A 17368-nucleotide genomic window follows, 5' to 3' on the forward strand; every position below is an offset into this window, starting at 1 on the left:
TTGCCTTGGTGCAATTTCCCATTCCTTGGTGCTCTTTGGTAAAAAAATTTGAGGAGGTGCGGAAATAGAGGGCGCTGTTGGAGCTACCGCGGAACATTTTGGGAAAAAAAAGATCGACGCGCATGATTAAAATCGACGCGCGCGCTGACCAGAGACCGACTTATTTTTTTTTTGGCCTAAAGATCACAAAATTAGCGATGTCCACTTTGGACACATAGAGCCACATCTTACTCACATGAACAGGATAATTCAATTCAATTCAAAGACATTTATTTCCATTTCACGATTCACAACAAGCAGAATAAACAAAATATTAAAACATTAGGTAGGTATGTAATTACAGAATAATAATGGTGAAAATGGAGGCAGGCCCCGGTAAGCATGTGCTTGTGCTGGGGAAGCCTTAGGACAAAGATTGGACGAAACAGTCAGACAGGACAAAGGAACAAAAATAAACACACAAAGAAACAGATAATCATACATGGTTACGATGTAAAAACAGTAACGTAGTAATGAAGTGTACGTAATAACAGCAATTATATATAAGAACGTTGATATTTCTAATTAATTATAATAAATAACATGACACAGAAAATGAAAGAATGAGAAACAAGAAAGTGCAAAATTAGCCTAATACTAAATACTTAAAAGTGGTGCTACAGGTACAGGTACAGTATAACTTAGATAAATTAAGATTACAGTTGCAATTCCAAGTATATTTGATACTTTTCTCAAACAATTTGCACCAAATTATAAAACACAGTTTCACTTTTTACAATTTTCCGTTCTTTTTTTTTTGGCCAGGGTTTTGTCAAGATTGCCCGCTGGAACGACGTCAGTTTCTGGGCCGTTAAACTAGCCGTCGAGAAATCCCACAAGACACTACACAAGTTCAGCAAGAAATTTGAGGTAGGATATAAAACACAAAAGTCCATTGTACTTGCATATCCTAGTCTAAAAAGTATTATTTATGCCCTAAACATACTTAATAATTGTTAATTATCCCTGATGATGTTATTTTGGAAAAAAATGTAATCTTAAAGCACTGGCAAAAGCTTCTACATGTCACTTGGTGGTCGGTCGGTCGGTCTGTCCTGAAAATTCACCAAAAGTATGGTGTGCCATATGTGCCGTCAACGTCGCCATTTTCAGTGTCGCATTTATCACCTCTGGCACAGATCACTTTGATCGATTTCGCACAAGACTTTCATGCAAGACTTCTCGCAACATGGCCTGCAGGGGCCAATTTCATAGAGCTGCTTAAGCACAAAATTTGCTTAAGCACAAAAACGTCTTGCTTAATAAAATCAGGTTACCGGCCAAAACTCCATGCGATTGTTATGCTAAGTAAACAACAGCTAAATACCAGTCACAAGCAATGTACATTACATAGAGTTTGGCCGGTAACCTAAGTTTACTAAGCAATGTTTTTTCGTGCTTAAGCAAATTTTCTGCTTAAGCAGCTCTATGAAATTGGGCCCAGAGCTTATTGTGCACTCGCACTTGTTTTCAAACTGAAGTGTAAATTTGGAATTTTTTTTTTCTTTTTCGGGACAAGACCGAACTGAAGGAGCCAGCACGATGCGCCTTCACAGACACCAAAGTGGCAGAGAAGGAAGAGGTCTCAGTGGAAGACAGTGCAGGTACCACACCAAGCAGCTTTGAAGATTTCCTCACACCAGATGAATACAAGGTACATTTAACACCGTTTAAGACGGGCATTCCAGAGTTGCGTCAAATCTTTAATCAACCTAAATAGTCTTTGGTGACAGACGCGCTAATTTTTCTGTGTTAAATTTGCCATTGACTAGAGTGACTCCTGGAATCCAGCATCGCATCCAGCATTGCAAACGACTTGCACAGTCAAGTTGCACTTGACTGTTTCAAACATCACTTCGTTTTTTCATAATAGTAATAATTTGGGAGGCAGAAGCTGAATTGCGAAGGACGCGGCTACAACGCGGTCGAGCAGCAGGCATGTTAAAGCGCCTGCTGGCAGCCAGCCACATCGACCCATATATGACCACGGAGCACAGCCTGAGATCAAAAGTGTTTGATTTTTCATGTACTTATTTCAAATATTATTGTGTTTGGATCAGATCAGAACTAGTGTACTATTATACCTTTGTTATTCACAGAGATACTCTGATCCCACTGCTGCCACCATTTTTAGAATGCACATGATGAAGTCTGGTCATGCATTTAACTAGTTTTCTAAATACCTTTCTTATTCACAGAGCTACTTAGAGATCATCCCACCTCCTGCAACCGTTTTGAGGAGTGATAAATCCTTACATGCGAGGCTACCCATTCTCCTACCTCGCATGACTAAAGTCTGCCGATCTATCTTCAAGAAATGCCCCTACCCTGCGCTTACAGTCGCAGTGGATGAATTCACAGGTATGAAACTATGCTGTATATTTACTAAATGGTGTATGATCAAATTGTTGTCTTATTTTTTTTATCTTTAACCCTAACCGCCCTGAATCCTTCAAAATCCACTTTGCCAAAGTGGAGGAATTTGGAGGATTGAGGTTACCTGGCAAAAGTGCATTAGTGATTGGGCTGGACCTTGTGTTGTTTTTGCTCAGCCATGCATAAATATGGCCTGGATTATGCTTGAAATCCTCTGTACTGCTCCAGGATGTCACTGGCCAAGCCTCAACATATTGACAGTCACTGCCACAGGAGTTTGCAGGATTCAGGCAGTGGTCACCCCTCCACGGACCAATTTCAAGAAATAATGGAGGAATTTGCAGGATTGAGGCTATATGCAATTTTTCCACGAGGCCAGTATAGGCTACCCCGTAAAACCAATGATTGGGCTAAATCCAGCCCATTGTGTAACCAGATGTGAGAACAAACTTCCAGTAAATTGTTTGTAGGGGTTCTTTCTCGTAAATTTTAATCACATTTTTGTTTTTAATTACTCAGGAGAAATTGTGTCAGGCGTCAAAGAGCTGCAAGGTTTGGATGTCACAAAGGTAAGACCATATGAATAAATTACGCTCTTACAATTGCACAGAAACATGAAAATGCTCAGTGCATTTGTATTATATTTATGGTGTATCTCTTATTCATACTCACATGTGATTGCACAGACAAAGGACATAATATCCTTTCTGACAAATCTGGCAACATTACTGAAATAACTGAGGACATTCTATAGATATTGCAGTGTAACTGGTAAATTATGGTCATGGCAGTTTGCACGACTAAGGCCAAAAAAAAAAAAGTCTCTGGTTTCTGGTATGCGCGCGCGTCGCCGTAACCATGCGCGTCGGCAAAATGAAAAAGTTTTTTTTTCAATGAAAGATGATGTCTCAAAACCGCCAAACTCACTGGTTTGACTGGAATCCTGCTGCTGCACAATTTTAATGTGTTTTTAGATTGGGTTATGGTCGAGAATAAGCTTTTTGTGGCCTCTCTGGACTCCCATATATTTGCACTAAGTTTAGTCGGGCACCATTTGCAGTCATCAGCCGACGTTTGAAGCAAAAAAAATCAGGTAAAAAAAAAAAAAGGCCTAAGGGATTTTTGTGAGGCGCTGTGGTCCAATGTAGTTTGACTCGTGTGTCGTGGTGCATGGGTTCGAACCCTGACGGGGAACATGGTGCTTGTGTTCTTGGGCAAGGCACTCTACTACGATTGCCTCTCTTCACCCAACAGTATAAATGGGTACCTGGGAAGGTAGAGACCAGGTTGCGCTGATCTCGAGCTGCTGCAGAAAAATGGTCTCATTCCTGATGAACAGGGGTAATAAAAAAAAATTTAAAAGTTGCGTTGGCTACAAAAACTCAAAGGGCAGTAAAAAGTGCCCAATTTTTTTAAGAAAACCAAGTGGAAATCTACATAATTTTTCCTCACAGCATGTGGTTACAGCAAAAACATAGTTCCCTGGCCAAATACAGTTATTGCTCTAAATGGATTCTCGCACTCTTGCTTACTGAGAAACTCTTTTTACAATTTGTCATATAATGGTTGTTCTTGGTATTTTTTTCATTTAGGATGCTGATAAGGAGAAACAGAAGTCTGAAGTGCGTCGCATCCAGCAACGGAAGAGAAAAGCTCTCGCAGACCTGTTCAGATACCTCACCACCATTGGTAAGCATCCAGTCCTTGTCTGGGCAGTCGCAACAGATCGAAATTCAATTTGGCATGTTTGCCTTCAACAGCGTTATTCTGTATTCATTGTATACTCAATGTTGTCTGAGAGATTGCGAGTAAAAATTCACAAACTACTCGGGTGGGACTCAAACCCACGACCTCCTGCTTACTAGTGCAGACATCTTACCACTCAACCACCCAGCTTCATGAGGTCATATGGCCAGTTTAAATCTGATATAGCCGTGATTCAAAAATTATGTCTGTGAAGGGCAAAATTATTATTGAATTTACATGTCCACCATGCAAAAGTTTCTTTTTAATCGAAATTCTCAACAGACTGTCAAATTCCTGATAACTTTGTCTAAATGTTCTCAGCTAGAACAGTCTTCCTCAGAATGAGGGTTTCTTCCAATTCAAATCGTGCCAATTTCTTCAATTTCTCAAAATGTGACACGGGTACTATAAGTCAAAGAACTGTGGTATCTGTTCTCAAAATTGACCGCCATATTATTGCGACAGAAATGTACTGTGTCCAACAAGTGCAATGAATTGCGTAAAGTGGCTTGCCTTGCACAGGCAGTTTAAAGTAAGTTAACTTTTTGGGTGTTTTTTGCATTCTGTCATTTCAGGTTTGTCATACAAGAAGGGTTTAACGCTGGCAAGAACGACCAATCAGAACAGAGCGATGCTGCTGCCACCAGTGGATCTTGCTGTCGCCTTGGAAACAGAGGACAAAACCTTGAGGTAATCTTGTTGCTCCTTATATTAGCAATAAATGTACATGCTTAATGTTAGCGATCCCAAGCAACTTGGCATTGCATAGAATGACTATATTGGAACCATCGTGGTAAGTACAGGTAAATGACTCGATTTGAGTTTATACCAGAAAATTACTTGACTTGCCTTGAGTTAGGCTCATCAAGACTCCAGTCCTAAGAAACATAGAAACTAATTGCGGAGACTGCTCCAAGCCACAAGTACAGCTGGTATGATAAACAAGGTGTATTATCATATTAGGTTTTGCCCTTCACCGACGTATAAACACTGTTTACTCATTGTGTTACCTGCCGAGTGAAAGTTGAAAAAATCACCCAGGTGGGACTCGAACCCACGACCTCCTGCTTTCTGGTGCAGATGTCTTACCACTCAACCACCGAGCTAACGGGATCGGTTGGCTGGTTTGAATCTGATGTACATAGCAGGGGGTACCGCATTCACTATTCATAATAAGGTGTATTATCATCGTCACATCATAACTGAATTAGGAATTATAAGAAATAATCCTGAAAATTCACCCATTCTGAGTTTGTGATACTTAACAAAGGTGGCACTAGAATGTCGATGCAACAGACTTACTTGAGGGAGTCAGGTTGGCAATGTGGTACTTTCCTCGCCTTCCACCTCTGTGGCCAGGGTTCGATTCCTGCCCTGGTCCACATGTGGATTGGGTTTTCAGTCCTTATATGATTCCGTGGGTTTTCCCCAAGAATATTCTTCTGGGGTTTTCCTTCTCTTTACAGGTTTCTACAGTGCCTAGCTAAGGCGCTTTTGAGGAATCCTTGGTTTCATCACCAGAAAAAATAACAATTTGCGATAAAATAAAATAAAATACGATTCGACTTCACTTACCATGCTAAAGACCCATTGCATATTTGTCTCGTTTGAGGTATTTTTTCATGTTTAATGACTGTTTTGTTTGCCTTTCAGCTTCGGCAAGACAGACACTGTTTCACTGTGGCAGGGATGTCAGCATCACTTCGTCAAGAATATCGCAAGAAGAGCAGCAATGCAGATGGCCCTGGCAGTACCATCTAAGGTACTCCTAAAAAATTTCAAAAATTCTTCCCAGAGTGTACATCTTCAAGATTTGAAGATGCCCGCTCCTAATTGATATGAAGGACTTAGTTTCTTGGGAACTTTTATCACGACAAAGCACTAATGTAAGCTAAAATGAATTTCGCTTTAAGAAAAAAATGTTGCAACCTGACGCCACTTTTTTCTTCATATATCATCTCAATGAAGGTCAGTCATTGCAAAAAATGATGATAAGACATGAATCTGGGACTGAGAAACATTTCCAATTTTGTTAGGAAATATTAATTTTCTTGACTCTCCATAGACTTTGTATGCAACCGCTGAAGTGGCGTCTGATTGCAACATTTTATCTCTGGCTTTGCTTGTGGCATACTGAACTTTTAGTTTTTTAAATGAAATTTAGAATTAAGATTTATTAAAGAATGAAATTCAATAATGAAATGACATTCTCACTTCCAAATAAATTGTGCATCCAAGCAGCATCAAAACTTGAGGAGGTTTTTTATCTTTCTGTCTCTGAACAGGTGTAAGATCACTTCTTAAGATACATTTCCGTAAAAATTTAGAATAAGACAAATGAGAGTTGTTCAAATTTTTACTTTTTTATTTGTTTTGAATACTAGGAGTTGGGCATCGGCAATATCGAGCGTTGCAAGGGATTCGCCGAGCACCTGTCTCTATTGGCAACCACTCAGAGGCAAGACATCATCAGCATCACTGAGGGTCTGGTACAGACGAGGTAAGAATGGAAAACTTGGAGTGAAATAACCCAGTGTGCACACGACGTCAATGATCAAACATAGGTCTCACGCATGTTTAAGCTGGAATGCAAAATGTCCAAGGGCTGGCTTACACATTGCCTTAGCACAGAAACATGCTGTGCAATTTTGTCTGTTTGAGCAGCAACATTAAATAGGGTCCCGTGACTCACAGAATTGTGTTAAGCATAAAAACAAATTTGCTAAACGAAGCAGGTTATTGGCTGAAATGTCACGCAATGTTTATTGTTTTTGATTGGTTCTCGGTGATTCTTGCTGAGCATGTTACCCTTTCAGTCACCGTAGCGCCCAAAACCGCCCTACCTGTTACTAACTGTAGCGCCGAAGCAACCCGAGCACTCAATGGGTTTATTGATTTTTCAGTGAATTAACACAATGTGATGCAATGTTATTAGCTGCTACCATTCTACAACGATGAACTGTGAACACCGTAACATACGGCCAGTGATATTTTCAGCTCCCGAACTCTGGAACCGGCTTCCAATACATATCAGAAATGCCAAATCACTGGATCTGTTCAAGATTTCACTCAAAACCCAACTGTTTATCCATTGACTTTGAACATTTCTCCAGCCAATCATCTTCCTCAATTTGTGTTGGTTTTTATTTTGTTTACATATGCCGTGTTTTTGTATATAATTTGTAGTTAAAGATTTACTCTGATTGCACATCTGTATGTCTGTGCAGCGCATGGGGGTCTTATTGACGGAATGCACTTTACAAGAGTGGTTTATTATTATTATTAGCTCGCTAGAACTGAACCGTGCTATGCACAGAACTTTCATCATCATCATTGGTAGTCCGTTCGTGTCAGACAATGATGTTTGTCTATGTGCCTCTCATTTGGTAGTGGTGTGGACTCTCATATCCACAGAACTTTACCAAGTACAAAATTTGGGATGATTCCATTAGCTGCCTGAATGAGATGAAGTTTAAGAAAAAAAGGCGGCAAGTTCTGTAGATAACCAACATTTTTTTTTTTAAATGTGATATTTGCTCTCTTTTATAATTTGTGTAGAAACCTTTTGAGCCAGTTGCAGAAGCTTCAAGCCACAACCGGTCGCCATGGTGATGACCCCGCGTTGCCCCATCAGCAGAGCACGGCATCCTGGGTAATGACCTCCAAGGACCTCCTTGACCTGACACGGGAGACAGCACACCAGTATCTCACGCTGTTGGACTGCTGCCCGGAGAAGGTCCAAGGAGGACCGGCACCGTCTCCGTTGCCAACGGAATGCCTGGCTGCCATGGATACCGTCAGGAAGGGTGATGCATTGTGGGTACAAACCCGGGAGAAACTGCAAGTAAGATATCCCAGGTTTATACAAAATAAACCACAAAGAGCAGCTGACTCGAGTCACGTTTAATCAATACCCAGCCAGCAAGGGCCAGCGGTCCGCCGATGGTGCACCAACGGCAAAACATGCGGTCCACCATCGGCAAACGTAGGTGTCTAGCCAGCCTCCTTGCTCCTCAGCTAACTGGAGGACCACTGACAGCAACGTAATGGCTGACCGGTGGGCCACTAGCGGTCGGCCAGTGGCCAGCTATCAGCGTGCCTGTGGAACATTAGCGGCTAACACATTGTGAGCCACTTATATTTCACGGTGGCCCTTGTCAGACGCGGGGAAGTGTGGCCTAGCGGTTAGGGTTTGTGACTCAAGTACCGGCATTAGCTGGGGAGTAACCTGCGATGGACTGGCATCCCATCCAGGGAAAATAGAAAGTTTCTCAGTCGTTTCATGCCACTGAAACCGGAGATATTGCCAGCCTGACGGGCCATATTGGCTCGGGACGGACTTTACTTTTTACTTGTCAGAAGCATAAACCTTTATATAATATTAATGTACATGTTCTCTCATAAACCTCGTTAAATCTACCTATCTGGTTGCTTCTGATGTCTTCATGTTCTTGTCATTCAGTTAACATGTTTTATTGATGATACAGGAATGCCAAAGTATTCTAGAGGCTGCAAACCAGACTGTTGAGCCCAGGGCAAGTCAGTTGGTACAGCATCAAGAATTTCATCTGTTATTTTGGTGAGTATATTTTCCATGTGTTTACCATATATAATAAAAAAAAAATGTAAGAAGGAAACATTGATTAAGAGCAGTGGTAATTCATTGCTCTCTGTGCTGCTGGAGCAAACATTTGGAGAAAGCTTCAAAAATCCTGGACTTTTATTATATTCAAAGCAAGGTCTTGTTCAGACAGATCCTGTCTCAGTTCACTGCAAGTTAACTTTTATAAGAGCATGAATAGGCACTGCTTTCAACTATAACTGGCTAGTTGCATAACGGGTAGGTACAATTGTGATGCGATCAGGCTAAATGAGTCGTTTGTCGGGAATTTTCATTTGGAGATTCAGGCCAAAACAGGGCCACTTCATCACATCACTTCATCACATCACTTAGTGTTCCGACTTCCATATTTTTGAACCAAAGATGGTACCTGCATGCGGTTTTTACAGCAGTAATGCTAAGATTGTGCCCTTTTTAAATCTGTAAAATTAAATGACTCATTTAGCTTGATCGCACCACATGGAATTTACTTTTCATGAACACATGCGCACAGTCCTTTAAGCACCAATAATATGCATATTTAACAGTGCCACGACATTGTACTCAGTTTCAAGTCGGTAACCCTTTCCACTAATTCCTACAGGAACGACTTGGAACTCTTAGACGACGCTTTTGAGAAACTGGAGACAGTCGCGGACACCTTCGCCGACCTGGAGCAACTTTTCACCCTCCCCCAGGGTGGGGAGATCTCCTGCCTGGCAGCCACCCTGACCAGGACGAGAGAGAGGCTGTTCGAGACGGCGCTGCGGTACGGTCGCTGGAAGCGACGGGTGGTGTGCGGCCGAGAGGAAAGTGGGGAAGACTTAGACGAGGAGGAAAAAATGGAGACGGGCTTGGAGGAGGGTAGGTTACTTAGAATTATTCATGGGATTTGTATTCCAGAGGATGGTTCTTTTCCAGGTTTGCAGATCTTAAATTGTAACCACCCCCCACCCCCCGAAAAAAAATTAACGTCTTTCTCAGTAAAAAAAAAAAATGAAACGACTGAGAATATTTCTACTCCCCCTGGATGGGATGCCAGTCCATCGCAGGTTACTCCCCAGCTAATGCCGGTACCCATTAACACTCCTGGGTGGAGAGAGGCAGGTTGGGGTGAAGTGGCTTGCCCAAGGACACAACATATAACCTACAGCCGGATTCGAATTCCTGACCCTCTGATCATGAGTCAGCTAATGCCGGTACCCATTTGTACTCCAGGGTGGAGAGGGGCAAGTGGAGGTGAAGTGGCTTGCCCAAGGACACAATATACGACCAGCAGCTGGATTCGAACCACTGACCTTCTGATCATGAGTCACGAACCCTAACCACTAGGCCACACACTCCCCCACGTCTTTCTCAGAGTGCTCCCAAATGAAGAGTGGTTTAGTAATGTGAATTTAGTTACACTAAAAGTGCATAATGAAAGTGCGTATCGCAGAAAATAACAGATTTCTGTGAGGCCGCTCTTTGCAAAGGGGTCTAGCGTCCTCAGAAATTTTGCAAGTATTTCTGAGAATTTTCATTAAAAAATTATGCAGCTTTTTAAAAATTAGTTGTTTTTTTCTGGATCTGGATCGTTATACTCCAACAAAATGGCTACTTGCATCACATCAGAGTTGGTTAAGCTGAAAAAAAAAATGATCACCCCATCCAAAAATGTAAATAATGGAAACGTTCTGTAAAATGTGCAAGCTTTCAGACTATGAAATCATCACATGCGAGTTAATTGGTTAAGCTAAAAATTAAAAAAATGATAGCCCCATCCAAATATTTAAATAATGGAAACTTTCTGTAAAACATGCAAGCTTTCGGACTATGAAATCTGACTGAAAGGTTTTTCAAGGTTTAAGTTTTATAAATGTCACTCTCTCAGAAGCAACGTGTTGGCTAAAGTGGCTGCCATATTGGATTTTAAAGGTGCAAACACCCTGTCGACCAAAAGATGTGGCAAAAACTGGGGAAGATCTTGGTTTGAAATGAGAACCACACTATCCCTTTAAAGATAATTTGTATGCTGTAAACTTTAACCAATATTTCATCTTTTTGAAAACACAGGTTCGTCTGATCATCTGTCAGACTTTGCCGACAGGACGGAGTCAGTTCTCGCCAGCGTTCTCTTGGCCGTGCAGAGCATAGTCAAATCACGCAGCCCGGCTAAAACAGAGAGCCAGCCAATGCTGGATGAAAACCTGTCTGTCGAGAGAGACACTCCTGAAGAAGGTATGCATTGGTCAGTGAAGTGGTTAAGACTTCTTCATGAGTAGCCAAGAAGCTGTGGGTTCAAGTCCAACCAAAGCAAGCTTGTAAAATTTTTCTCACTCCAGCTTGTTTTGTTTTTAAAGTCCCAGTAATAATATACCACGGATAACTTTATTTCAATACTTCAAATTGTTAAGAGACAGTCTTTTTGAACGTCTCGAAAAATGGTGTGGTTCAAACTTCTCAGGGCATATCTCATTATATAAAGAAAGGAGTTTTGCCTACATCCTAATTGATGTTTTATCTTCAAAATTGCAAGAAGTCTGAATCTGGTTTAACTGTTTCAGAATAAATGAAGGAACAAATTCTCAGTTTGTCTCTAGTCTGACATTTCTTGACTTCTTCGTTCATACGCAGATACAGAGGAGCAGGAGTTTGACCTCCAGGATGGCCACCTTGTCAAGCATCTCAGCACGGCCTTAGGTCAAGATGCCGTGACCCTTGACTTGGTTCGAGTGTCAAAGGTCATGGGGTCGTTGCTAGGTGACATCAGTGAGATGAGGGACGAGTGCCACTCAACAAGGGAAACTAAGGTACGGGGAAACAATTCTCTGATTATTTTTTAACTTTTTGAGAAAACGGTGAAAAACCATGCACAACCTTTTGATCGTGAAACATGATTTCGTCAATAGCACTGTTTATTTCCAAAAATCAGTCAATTCAGATGATTCACAATGAAGTGCGCCACCAAGAGTTTGCTACGGAGAGTTCATTTTTCCCAGTGCATTGTGGGAGATGGTCGACAAATTCGCAGCGCGGGACATTTGAAATTGTCGGTTTTTCCGGTCAGTAGTTTCATAGCGTATGATGCGAGTATCTGTTTGCCCTTTCCTTTTTCTTTTTATCAATATGGTGTTTTTTGTAAGGCGTCAGAACGCTATGCCCTTATCTATAACAAATTAGTTCAAGTTGTCTACTGACACTCGTTTAAATGGACAGCGTTTTGTCGACCGTAAACTTGAAAAATGGACTCTCCATTTCAAACTCTTGGTGGTGCACTGCATTGTGAATCGCCCGAAGTGACGGATCATTGGAAACCACCTACATTTCTTGATTTCTTCTAAACGACAGCAAGCCAGATGGAATAATTTCACGGGAAGTTTAATTCCGATACGATCTTTAATCTAAATAAGCTTTTTGATATTATTCACTAGGTGTTGGGATAATATGGTAATGATCCTAAACATGTATGCCTTCAGTGAATAAATTTAGTCGTTAGCAAATGATCACTTTGGTTGCGAAAGAAACTTATGTGATATTTTGAAATTTGCAACCTACATCTTGACATCCCTTATTTGAAAAAAATGAAAAGTATAATGACATGAATGAAGTTATATTTGTGCCTTGTTTTTTTTTCTCTTCACTGTAGGAATTCAATACCTGCGTAGCGCTTGTTCTAAGATTGGTACCTGTACTTCATCAGTATTTGGGCCTTGTAGCCTTCACGCTGAACCAGACTGTTGCGTGTCACAGGACAACGTGCAAACTGCTGTCCATACTTCTTGGGATATTTACAGAGCTCGCTTCAAAGGTACAAGAGTTTTGACTTGAGTTTCAAAACAATTTTCAGTTTTACTTTTTAGGATGGGCTTTTTCGGGTGGCATGGATGGCGAGTTCGTAAACCGCTCGCTTCTCACCAATGTGGCCCGGGTTCGATTCCCGGCTCAGGCCATGTGTGAGTAGAGTTGTTCGTTGATTCTCTCCTGTGCCACGAGGGTTTTTCTCCGGGCTCTCCGGTTTTCCTCCCTTCACAAAAATCAAACACTTTCGGAATGGAGTGATCATAGATAATGCATGCCACCAAGTGTGCTGATTCTAGCTTTGTAAATTTTCATTAGTTTCAGTTACAACAGTTCCATAGTTATCGTTTTGATTATCTGTGATTTTCCCCCCATTTCTCAGGGATTCTGTCTACCTGCTGAGTATTCTGACGAGCTTGGCGGAGAGGGGGCAACGGAGTTCAAGGATATTGAAGGAGGAGGCATCGGTGAAGGGGAAGGAATGAAGGATGTCAGCGACCAGATCGAAGATGAAGAACAGGTGAGAATTTTTTTTTTTCAGGATTAAATTTACACTGCTAAAAATGGTATTCTTAAAAGAAAAAAAATGGAATGTTTACTTGTCTCACTCCCAGTTTCTTGAAATAAGAATTATTTCCATATATTAAGAAATGTAAGAAACTCATTTTTAGCAGTGTAGGTCTGATGCGTACTTGTTAAGCACTTGCAGAATGTTTTGCGACACAATTACAGATTTGAAGCCCCAACGTTTTGGTGAATATTTGCAGGTTCAAGACACCAAGAAACCGGGCGAGAAGCAAGAAGAGGAAGACTTCTCCAACCAGCCTGACATCAAGGACGAAGAGCAAGGCATTGAGATGTCGGACGACTTCCAAGGAAAAATGCACGATGCTGACCCTCAAGGTATGAGGCAGAACTATTCTCTGGGAGCCGGGATAAGTGAATCAAATTTATAAATAAATGTGGGGGCTAATCGTCTCTTCTCACAGCAGAAGCTGAATTGCGAAAGACGCAGCTACAATGTGGTTTGAGCGGAAGGTATATAAAGGTGCCCGTTGAATAGTTAAAACCCGGAGATCAAGACGTAGTGTTTTGCAAAATCTGCATGCATAAAATAGTTGCCATACAAGCGTCTGTCCCATAGACAAGCTAAAGGCCTCCTGTGTTCAAACATAATTCATCTGGATTTTATCATCATTTCTTAAGATGGCGAAAACTCGGATGAAGACGATAACGACGAACACGAGATGGACAAGCAGATGGGTGAGGTGGACCAGCCGGGGGCCGACATGCTGGATGAGAGGATGTGGGGGGATCAGGAGGACGAAGAAGAAGAAGAAGGGAAGGAGGGGGAGAAGAAGAAGGAGGAGTTTGGTGAAGGAAAGGGGGAGGAGAAACAGACAGACTTGGTGGCCAAGGAGGATAATAAAGGTATGGAATTGGAAAAAAATTCTAAGTGTAGTTACAGTAGTTTTGGCAAAATATGGAAATCTGTATTCCGTTTGTAAATACACAACTAAAAAGTAAAGTTCAACCTTTCATGAGCCAATGTGGCCCGCCAGGTTGGCGTTTGTCTCCAGTTTCCTTGCCATGAAACGACTGAGAATATTTATATTTCCCCTGGATGGGATGCCAGTCCATCGCAGGTTACTCCCCAGCTAATGCCGGTACCCACTTATACTCCTGGGTGGAGAGAGGCAAGTGGGGTAAAGTGGCTTGCCCAGGGACACAATATATGACCAGCAGCAGGATTCGAACCCCTGACCTCTTATCAGGAGTCACAAACCCTAACCACTTGGCCACACTCCCAATTAAATGCCAATTAGAATATTCAAAATTGAGTTTGGATTGAGTAAAAGAAAATTTGTTAAAGCGTGACTCGAACCTGGGACCTGTGAATCACCATTCAAAGTGGACCAACCAGTTAATTTTGTTTTCTTCCAAATTGTCCAATTTCATGTTCTCATTGGGTGCCAAAACTTTATGTAATCAGAAGACATTATTAGTGATGTGATACTGCATTCACATGTGGGTTGCAACCTAGCACTCAATGTTCGTAAGAACAATAAAGTAATTGTAGTTGCGAAAATTGCATGGGCGTTCCAAATTAATAAACCGTATGCAGAAGTGATAGGCCCTTGGAAAAAGAATCACACTCAAGTTATTTGGGAGAAAACTTTCACCAAAATTGCCATGTTCTTTATTTTGTTAGGAGCTGCAGATGACAAAGGAGACGATGAGAAACAAAGAAAGGACGATGAAGATGAAACGGGAGAGAACAACGAGAATCAGAATCCTAACAACCTGGAACCTCAAGATGAGGTAAGTAGGGGGGGGGGGGGAGATACCAAGAAAATGGAATAATGTAGCCCAGTCTCGATGAAAAGAGATCCTGATTGGCAGAGAGGGTAGTCTTGGTCCCAGACCAGATCTGGATTTTATTCCTAATACAGCTGGACCCTGACAACTGTGGTCGATGTTGCTATCAGCAAGACGAATCAAACCCAGTTTTGGGAACTTCGGCACCGCTACCCAGAAATTTCTGAGCATACCTCATAAGCGGTTGTTGGTTGAGGTTGTATTCCCCTATATAGCTTGTCACTGGCAAATGTGGTCAGGCCACTGCAGCAGTAGTCGCTATCAACAAGATGAATCAAATAAAGTCTTGAGAACTTCGGCAGCGCTACCCAGAAAATTCTGAGCAAACCTCAAAGGCGGTTGTTAGTTGAGGTTCTCTGTCCAAAAACTGGAGTTAGATTGTATTCCCCCAATACAGCCGGTCAATGACAAATGTGGTCAGGCCGCTGCAGCAGTAGTCACTATCAACAAGATGACTCAAATCCAGTCTTTAGAACATCGGCAGCGCTACCCAGAAAATTTCAAGCATACCTCACGGATGCTGTATTCAAGCTAACGCATGCACATGACGGATGCTAAGAAGTTCTGTACAAAAAAAATGAAAACACTTCAACTCTGGTGGATTTCCAACGAAGGTTTCATGACGTCAGACGCACTTCGCATTCGCATTCACGTGCTGTATGAACCTTTAGGCTTTTTAAACGAACATGCTATTGACTGCAAAACGATTTAAAGGAAAATGTGGTTTTTGTTTGTCTATTTCAGGGTGAATTTAACGATGATGAGGTTGACCCACGGAAGGCCAATGAGCCACCAGAGGCTCCCGTCCCCGATGATCTAGACATTCCGGACGATCTCAATCTGGACGGCGGGAAAATGGACGAGGAAAATGAAGAAGGGGCCGCAGACAACCAAGGTGAGAAGCGAACTGCATGCTCAGATATTCCCATTGACTGGTTGGTCAGTCAATGCCCTTGCTATTAAGTAGATTGCCTTGCATTTGTCTACTTACGGGCAGTTTCACGGTGTTGAACAATCATTTTGGACAATCCAACAGTGTGCATAACAAAAGTTATAATCATGAAGTGGATTTTAATTCTGACAAAACGCATCAGTTACTACAATGATTCAAAAAAGAAATTATTCATCCAACTTTTTTGCTGTAGTAGAAATCGGCTTCATGGTGTCGAACGTACTCAGACAAATTTTTCTTTTTTGTGCATTTATTAATTAATTTTTTCAGTTAAAAGTAACACGTAAACTGTTGAGCATTGTTAGAAGTAAACTATATTTCAATAAAATACAGATAATAACTGTTGAACATTGTTAGAAGTAAACTATATTTCAATAAAAAACAGATAATAAGCTTCAAAATGATTGACCGTTACATGTTTCGTTTGTGGCATTTGGATTTTTAGAGGTTTTGGCGTTGAGGTTTTTCATTTGATGGGAATGCCCCTAGGTTAAAGTCTGGCCAGGGTTTTCTAACACTTGCTTATGAGGGGTTTAACAACAACATGATAATGTAATGTGGAAATGCTGCAATATTGTGTGATGTTTTGCTGTGAATCAACCAAGAAAAGGGACAGACTATTTCAGACACCAGAAATCTGAATTTGTGATAAACAAAACCTTTGATAACCATTTAGAAATATACCTCCAAAGTTGAGGGAAAAAAGCAGCAATGAATTTGTTTCTTATTACTTATTCAACAATGGGACTAAGTCAATTTGGTATCGGAATATAAAAAAGAAATTTCATACACAGGGAATGTCAACAAAATTCAAACAAAAATTCACGGCCAAAGACTGTTTTTCTTTTCTTTTAATCAACAGATGAGAGCAACCCATTTGACATTGAAACAAAACTCCCGGATGAAAAGGATCCCGGTACCGACCCGGATACCACAGACGACAAGGAGGATACCGGGGAGGAAGGGAACCAGGAGGAAGGGGACCAGCCAAATGAACCCAGGATGGAGGAAGGCAAGGAGGGGGCGGAGTCGGAGAGCGGAGGGGAGGAGGAGGAGGAAGGAAGGAACGATCTTGATGATAAAGATGGGAATGAGGTTGATGAAGAGGATGGAGATCAGAAGGGAGGAGTAGGGGTGGAGCCTCAGGTAAGATGTGGGCGGAAACTACTTTATCACATATTAAAGTTGCGTCCCCGTGCTAGTTTCAAGTTTCATCCTGAAAAATAGATCCCTTTTCTAAATTGCAATTGTTCTAGCAATACATAACTTATTAACTTGTGAATGAGGCATCGACCGAAAAAATCAGCCCATGTTAAACTATGGAATTTTATTGGCTGCCATTATTATTGGTCGTGTCATGTGATCTGGGTAAATTGGCGCTCAGACAAGTTCATACTTGGAAGCAAAAGTTTGAATCCAAAGAAAATTTTATGACATTACAGAAAGCATTTGCGGTGCAATATTCACACATGTTGAACACATTTCAACTCACACAG

General features: G+C 41.4%; 1 protein-coding gene across 1 annotated transcript in view; it reads left to right on the plus strand.

The window, feature by feature from the left end:
- LOC119730891 (midasin-like) overlaps nucleotides 1–17368 on the plus strand; it is a 51078-nt gene that overhangs the window by 24999 nt on the left and 8711 nt on the right. Inside the window, exons 13-32 of the mRNA XM_038203956.1 lie at nucleotides 805–909; nucleotides 1559–1693; nucleotides 2238–2400; nucleotides 2935–2984; nucleotides 4008–4104; nucleotides 4737–4851; nucleotides 5815–5923; nucleotides 6546–6661; nucleotides 7720–8005; nucleotides 8649–8740; nucleotides 9366–9625; nucleotides 10817–10981; nucleotides 11384–11553; nucleotides 12390–12551; nucleotides 12924–13061; nucleotides 13309–13444; nucleotides 13748–13972; nucleotides 14754–14863; nucleotides 15665–15815; nucleotides 16735–17018. Of these exons, the coding sequence (XP_038059884.1) occupies nucleotides 805–909; nucleotides 1559–1693; nucleotides 2238–2400; nucleotides 2935–2984; nucleotides 4008–4104; nucleotides 4737–4851; nucleotides 5815–5923; nucleotides 6546–6661; nucleotides 7720–8005; nucleotides 8649–8740; nucleotides 9366–9625; nucleotides 10817–10981; nucleotides 11384–11553; nucleotides 12390–12551; nucleotides 12924–13061; nucleotides 13309–13444; nucleotides 13748–13972; nucleotides 14754–14863; nucleotides 15665–15815; nucleotides 16735–17018 (3069 nt within the window). The remainder of the gene's footprint in view (nucleotides 1–804; nucleotides 910–1558; nucleotides 1694–2237; nucleotides 2401–2934; nucleotides 2985–4007; nucleotides 4105–4736; nucleotides 4852–5814; nucleotides 5924–6545; nucleotides 6662–7719; nucleotides 8006–8648; nucleotides 8741–9365; nucleotides 9626–10816; nucleotides 10982–11383; nucleotides 11554–12389; nucleotides 12552–12923; nucleotides 13062–13308; nucleotides 13445–13747; nucleotides 13973–14753; nucleotides 14864–15664; nucleotides 15816–16734; nucleotides 17019–17368) is intronic.

This window comes from Patiria miniata, unplaced genomic scaffold (assembly GCF_015706575.1).
Source record: "Patiria miniata isolate m_02_andy unplaced genomic scaffold, ASM1570657v1 HiC_scaffold_22, whole genome shotgun sequence".
Taxonomy (NCBI): domain Eukaryota; kingdom Metazoa; phylum Echinodermata; class Asteroidea; order Valvatida; family Asterinidae; genus Patiria; species Patiria miniata.